The sequence below is a fragment of the Lolium perenne genome, chromosome 4 (assembly GCF_019359855.2).
Source record: "Lolium perenne isolate Kyuss_39 chromosome 4, Kyuss_2.0, whole genome shotgun sequence".
In the NCBI taxonomy this organism is placed as follows: Eukaryota; Viridiplantae; Streptophyta; class Magnoliopsida; order Poales; family Poaceae; genus Lolium; species Lolium perenne.
In genome coordinates this window covers 123543603-123549843 of record NC_067247.2, presented here as the reverse complement: position 1 = coordinate 123549843, position 6241 = coordinate 123543603, and the positions used below count along the sequence as shown (strand labels likewise).

The following is a 6241-nucleotide window of genomic DNA, read 5'->3' as shown; positions in this document are numbered from 1 at the left end:
GGTTGGGGGGAGCTCGGGGGGATTTGGATTTTTGGGGGAAGAGCCAGAGGTGCTCCCCGCCGCCTCCGTCCGCTGCGGCGCGGCCTCCTCCGGCGGCGGCGGGAGCTGTTGGCGAGGTGGGGGAGGGGTTGGTGGGCGGCGGCGCGGGGGTCGCCTCAGAGTCGCCCAAGGGCGACCCGGAGGCTAGGGTTTCCTCTCATCCTACCATATAATTGTAACCATGGAACATCTACACTCAACTTGTAGCTCAACTGTTTCACCTATGCAAAGAAACTTAAACTGCAAATACTATGGAAAACGCAAGATGGCTCTCATCACAGGTAAAAACGGGCGCAGTAGAAAATGTAGAAGAAAATAACAAATTGAAGGAGCTACAAGCACATCCGATCCTGTTTTCAGTGTTAAACCTACATCTGCTGCTCTACAAACTTTTCAACTTAACTGGAATTCATTGCGGCTCGCTGACATTACTTATTCAACTCCCTAAAGTATGGCTCAGTAGCGAGTACTCTCCTGGGCCAGTATGCAACATGCATAAACCGAGTGAACTTATCTTATCCACGTGCTACAACAACCAGTAGAGATAGAATGTTGCTCAACTAGTATTTTTCGCGCGGATGATATGCACTTTCATTGCAGACACCTTGCAATGCTTCAACAGCTCCAAGAGGCAGATATCGCCCTTCTCCAGCTCGTTGTCTCTCACAAACTTGGCCCATCCCCTAACAACCCTGTTATTTAGAGGTTTACGTCCCAAGGTGACATGATACTTCTCCCTATGTCTCTCAAGCCAGATGCTCCGCACCTCATCTCCCAAATACTTGTCAACGTATTTCTTGGACATGGTCTGGTTAATGATGTGGAAAAGAAGAAAGGAATGTCAAATGGAAAGTATCACTAGCAGAGTAAGCATAGAATGAAAGTAAAATATTTGTATCGAAGGAAATTATTATAGAGTAAACAATGGAACTCACTAGGTTGAAACTTCCTGTAACACTCGTCCTGGGCATCACGGCCACACAGATGGGAATTTCAGAATCAATACATTGGACCTTCTCCTTCACTGCCTTCTTCTGAATTGAGGTTAGGTGCTTCAAACCCACGCCAATGCAACCAGACAAATCGTCCATATCATCACCGCTATCTTCTGCCATCAAAGAATCTCCTACACAAAGCACCAAAAAAAAACTACTCAGTATAGCTGCCGAAGATGAAAATACGATGCATGAATTGGAAGGAACTGCATCTCTAGTAACATGGACTGCATTATTATTTTTGAATATATTAAATTCAACTGCAAGAGAAGGAAGAACTCGTCATACTCTTGTTGCCTTGACTCCAGTTATCCCTCTGAACTCGTTTTTCTCTCTCCGCTGAGGGTGATTGCATTTGAATTGGCCGAGGATGAACAGGAGAATCATCTACAGTTGCATTACCTAACTGCATTTGCACAGGATGAGAACGAGAATGGCAATGTTCCACAGTTTCAGTACCATCTTTGCGCCTCTCTTCCACTCTTGGGTCACCACTTTGGGAGGGCCTACCAAAATCCTTTGCACGGATGATATGGACTTCCATTGTGCACAGCTCATAGATCTTCAGCAATTCAAAGATGCAGATATCACCCACCTCTACATCATTCTCTTGTACAAACTTCCGCCAGCCACTTTCAATCCTTTTTAATATAGGGCTACCACCAAAATGCACTTTCCACCTCTTGTTAAGTCGTTGAAGACATATGTTTCGCTCCTTATCACCCACATACGTCTTAACATATTGTTTGGAGAAAGTCTAGTTACAGAATTGGTGAAAGATAATAAGATAATGGCATTCAAGTAAAGTGCAAACCCGGTATATTAGATAATGGCATTAATGTAATTTAGCCATGGAATGGTGAAGAAATTAAATCATACAAAATAGTACTGTCAACATAAAACTATAGTTTAATTAAAAAGATTGCAGCAATGTTGTAGAACAGTAAGAGTCGATACTCACTAGAGTGACCGGTCCTGTAACATTGAAATTCCTCATCACAGCCACAAACTTTGGATTGTCAGAATGAATAAATTGGACCTTCTCATCAACTTCCTTCTTCTGCATTGTAGTTAGAGTGCAGTGCCACCCAAGTGTGTATCTAGCTGCATCACGTACTTCAGTATCATCTGCTGGCGAAAAAGAATCTCCTGTGCAAAAAATAAATAAATACTCTAAAATGTTGAAACATTGGATTTGTTTGGAAATGAATTGTATCTCTATAATCACAAATTTCAAGAAATAACTTAGAGAAAATGCCTGAAGAAGAAGAAGAAGAAGAAGAAGGCATCGCTGTCTTGTTGCCCTGACTTGAGTAATCACTTTGAAGTTTTGATTGTTTCCTGGTACGTCTACGTGGCAGTTGCATTTGCACGGTCTGAGCATGATAATTAGAGTGATCCAAAGTCTCAGTACATGGTTGCATTTGTGTGGGATGACTATGGCCACACAAATTTGCCACATTTTCAGTAGGCTGTTGCATTTCCATTGGGGGACTAAAACCAGCAAAATTGTCCAAATTTTCAGTAGGCGATTGCATTCGCATGGGCTGAGGATGCCCTTGAGAACGGTTCCCATCTTCAGTAGGTGGTTGTCTTTGCATGGGCTGATGACGCCCTTCAGAATGGTTGGAATATTCAGTAGGCGATGGCGTTTCCTTGGGCAGAGAATGACCATGAGAACGCTCCGAATTTTCAGTACCACTGTTGTGCCTTTCCCGTTCACGAGGAGGTGGAGGGGCATTGTCCACAATAACAGATGATGCTTTCTCCAGACCGAATCGATCAAAAACTATAACATCAAACTTAGAGTCTCCTTTGTATCTGAACACCATACAGTCGTCCGTATGTAGATCATAGGTTTCGACAAATGCTCCCCATCCTTCTCGAAGAACTAGTTTATCTGGATATTTCGCAACTCCAATGGTGTAACTGTGACCATTTTGTGTTTCTAACTTCATCTCTCTTGGGATCTCACCCCTGAATCGTTTCAGAAAATCATCTGGGATGATCTGCAGTAACAAGAATTAGAAATAAGAACATAGTTCTAACTTCAAGAGAACGTTCTTCCGAGGTCACTGAACAACTAGTTAGTATGGTGTAATTCAGATTTTAACATCAGACTTAAAAATACGATGAGGGGGAAAGAGCTAGCCTATTTCTCCATTTTCACGGACCAGGCATTTAGTGATTATGCTATCACGTTACGGACTCTGTTCAGCAAAAAATGTTGCAGAAGGAATGCATACTTGCATAGTATGCTATGTCACTACAATAATAATACACTACTATATGGAATTTATGTTTCCAAAGAATACAATTGCTACCTTAAAAAGACCAAACGGTGACAATGATCAATACGCAATATCTACTGTCAACCAATACTCAATGCTAAATTTGAAATTAGCTTTAAAGAATAATCATGAGCAGAATATATAAATCCAAATTCCTGGAGCAATGCATCACTTGGATTCAACTAGCTTCTTAGTTTACACATAGTATTCCAAATGTACATGTATCCAGTCACATATGTTTAGTTATTGCGAAAAAATTGTAAAACTTGCAGACATGATGCAACAATTTGTGCATGTATATATTATATGTAAAATCAAATTTCCTTTACAGGAAAATGTCAAATCAAATTTCCCCGCTCAATAAATAAGTTAAAAGTAAAAGGATAACAAATTGTTATAATACAAAATAAAGTATCCACTTTCTTATTGTTGATATAAGCTATAATTTTAATTGAGATCAGAACGGTACTTTTTGTTATTTGAATTAAATGCTGTAGGATGACAGGCACGTTGGTATAGATCGTGCAAACTGTATCAATGCCATATGAAAAGTTAAAGGAAAGTTGTCTTTTCAGTGTTAATGTAGGTTTAATTGAGAAATTGTTGATTGGAAATGGGTTGTTAAAGTATTAAAAATCTGCTTTTTTTATTTTTGCACGAAACAACTTCCCTTTTTAGTCAGCCAATAACTAACCATGTGTAATAAACATGTATCCTCAGTTTTACCTTTTTGACTTGATAGGATTAAAAATAAAGAGGTGGGTCTGGGCTACTTCAAGCAAGTTATTGATCTGGTTGACATCGAACACAAGAATGAGACCGAAAAATATGGTAAACCAGCGCAACGCAGTACAACAACCTGACTATTTGTTCAGAACATAATTCTCCTTATCTTTTATCTTTATGTAACCCATGTAAATAATTCTAATATATTAAGGGATATTTTCACACTGCTTCTCCTACAAAAAGAAATAAATTCCTCAGGAAAACAAAGTTCCTTGATCCTTTGAAGTGGGCAAACCCGCATACAGACTTATATGGCTATAAACTACAGAGCACTTGAAAAAAAAAACATAATAAGGAAAGGAAACAGCAGTGCGCTTGAATGTGGTCGAGTTACCATCTCTTGAGCACATCCATCGAGCATAAACATCAAGAAGTGTTTTTCCCGATCGTCCAAATTGCAGTAGTCGAGTTCATCCCTCCTTTTGCATCTTTCGCACCCCATCTTCTCACTAGAAATGCAGTACAACATTATACAAAATCAAACGAAAAGAATCAGAAACAAAACGGCCACAAAAGGAAAATGTGAATATAGAAATCATATAAAGTTCCCATTTCTGATTCTCGCAAACGGCAAAACTTATGAATGTGAAACTTTAAAGGTCAACATAAATTTAGTACTAATACAATGCATATAAAAACGAATTGGTGTGGCGAAAAAATCTCTAATAGGAGTGAGGATGAAGGTACACCGTCGTTGCAAATCAGTAGCGATGAAGTTTGGCAGTACCGGGACATGAAAAAACGATGATACGATCGAGTACATGTGGTCAGAGACTGCGGCAACAAAAACGATACAAAATCAGCCTACGGATCAGAGCAGCCGTTACCTTGAGTAAGTCAGTCAATGGGCGAACTGAGATCTTGGCGAAAAACGGGGGCACCGATCCTAGATCAGCCGAGAAAATTCGTGAGTAGTGCGGAGGTTAGAAATGACCGCGCAATTTGTGAGAATGTGCGGAGGCTCAACTCCGGATTGCGGGGAAGAGGGACGACGAGAAACCTCTGGCCACCGGGCCTCGCGGCTCCCTCCCGCTTCGGTTGGGGTGGGGAGAGACCGAGACAGAGAGAAGAGAGTGGAGTAGGCTCTCGCGCCTGCCATCGGACCGCAGTGATTCGGTTTATGCACGAGTGGAACAGAAAAGAGAAACGGGGATTTTCCTTTTTCCTCTCGCGCCTGGATTGGGAAGAACATGCAACCCCAACCCCACTGTTAAAGAGTAAGATGTGACAACGTCCTTCGTACTATTTCACAGTCAGAACAAATGTAACACTAGGGAAGTGCAGAGGATCACGTAGATTTACAACTCGTATGTGAACTGATTAGCATGGATTTTGTATATTCTAGGAATTATCTCTGTTTGTATGTAGGTTCTTTTTAACACGGATTTGTAATTTTGTACTATCATTAATTTAATTAAAAAATTAATAATACTAGCTATGTCCATAAAAAGATGTTTCAAGTTGGTCTAAATTTTAATGTATCTAGACAGATTTTAATGTATAAATACATCCGAATTTACATAAATCTTCGATATCCTTTTGTGCATGGAGAATACTTACTATCAGAAAATTCTCGTCCATCTTAGAAGAAACAAAATCCTAGAATTACTATCATTGAATCTCAGGTGTCCCCTTAAAATATAAAATTTCCAAAATAATATATATCATGAAAAATGCTAAATATTTTATTCAAAACAAACATATGAGAGTTTCTAATAAATGATAAAAATCTAATATTCTTTTCGTTCTCGGTACTCCAACGAGCTTTCATCCCATGTGACAACGCAAATATAACACCCAATGGCAGAGCTAGTTAGTGATTTAGCAAACCCACCCAATTCAAAGCTTTAAGAAGAACTTACATGGAGTAGGTCTTCAGCCACAAATAATAGCCTCGCAATTAGTAACAAGCTCCAATTGAACAAAGATAGCAAGTGGAGGTTGATAAACTATATGTATATAATTACTGTATATACCTCTGTATTGTATTATACCCTTGTACCTACCCCTGTATCCTTGTAGCAGTTCAGACCCAAGTCCTCTCCATCACCGAACCAAAACTTTGGCCGTGGTACCAATCCTGGCGGTGGCAATACTGGTGGTGGCGATGGCAATACTAGCAACCGTCCC

General features: G+C 40.1%; 1 protein-coding gene and 1 long non-coding RNA gene across 2 annotated transcripts; both read right to left on the bottom strand.

The window, feature by feature from the left end:
• Positions 1 to 336: 336 nt before the first annotated feature.
• Positions 337 to 2283, bottom strand: LOC127293810 (putative B3 domain-containing protein Os03g0621600). Its single transcript, XM_051323475.2, has 4 exons — positions 1996 to 2283; positions 1323 to 1791; positions 975 to 1165; positions 337 to 847 (listed from the first exon to the last, which is right to left on the bottom strand). Exons 1-4 carry the CDS (start codon positions 2098 to 2100, stop codon positions 596 to 598), a joined length of 1017 nt encoding a protein of 338 aa, XP_051179435.2. The 5' UTR covers positions 2101 to 2283; the 3' UTR covers positions 337 to 595.
• Positions 2284 to 2300: 17 nt separating this feature from the next.
• LOC139830519 (uncharacterized) lies at positions 2301 to 5299 on the bottom strand. Its single transcript, XR_011742776.1, has 3 exons — positions 4939 to 5299; positions 4446 to 4560; positions 2301 to 3043 (listed from the first exon to the last, which is right to left on the bottom strand). It is a non-coding gene; the product is annotated as an uncharacterized lncRNA (long non-coding RNA).
• Positions 5300 to 6241: the final 942 nt, after the last annotated feature.

Bases quoted from the DNA above. Each gene is read 5' to 3' on its own strand.
- LOC127293810 (XM_051323475.2), bottom strand. From the start codon at position 2,100: ATGCAGAAGAAGGAAGTTGATGAGAAGGTCCAATTTATTCATTCTGAC. The intron at 1,792-1,995 runs GTGAGTATCGAC...TTCTGTAACTAG, and splicing joins TTACAGGACCGGTCACTCTA to ACTTTCTCCAAACAATATGT. The intron at 848-974 runs GTGAGTTCCATT...ATCATTAACCAG, and splicing joins TTACAGGAAGTTTCAACCTA to ACCATGTCCAAGAAATACGT.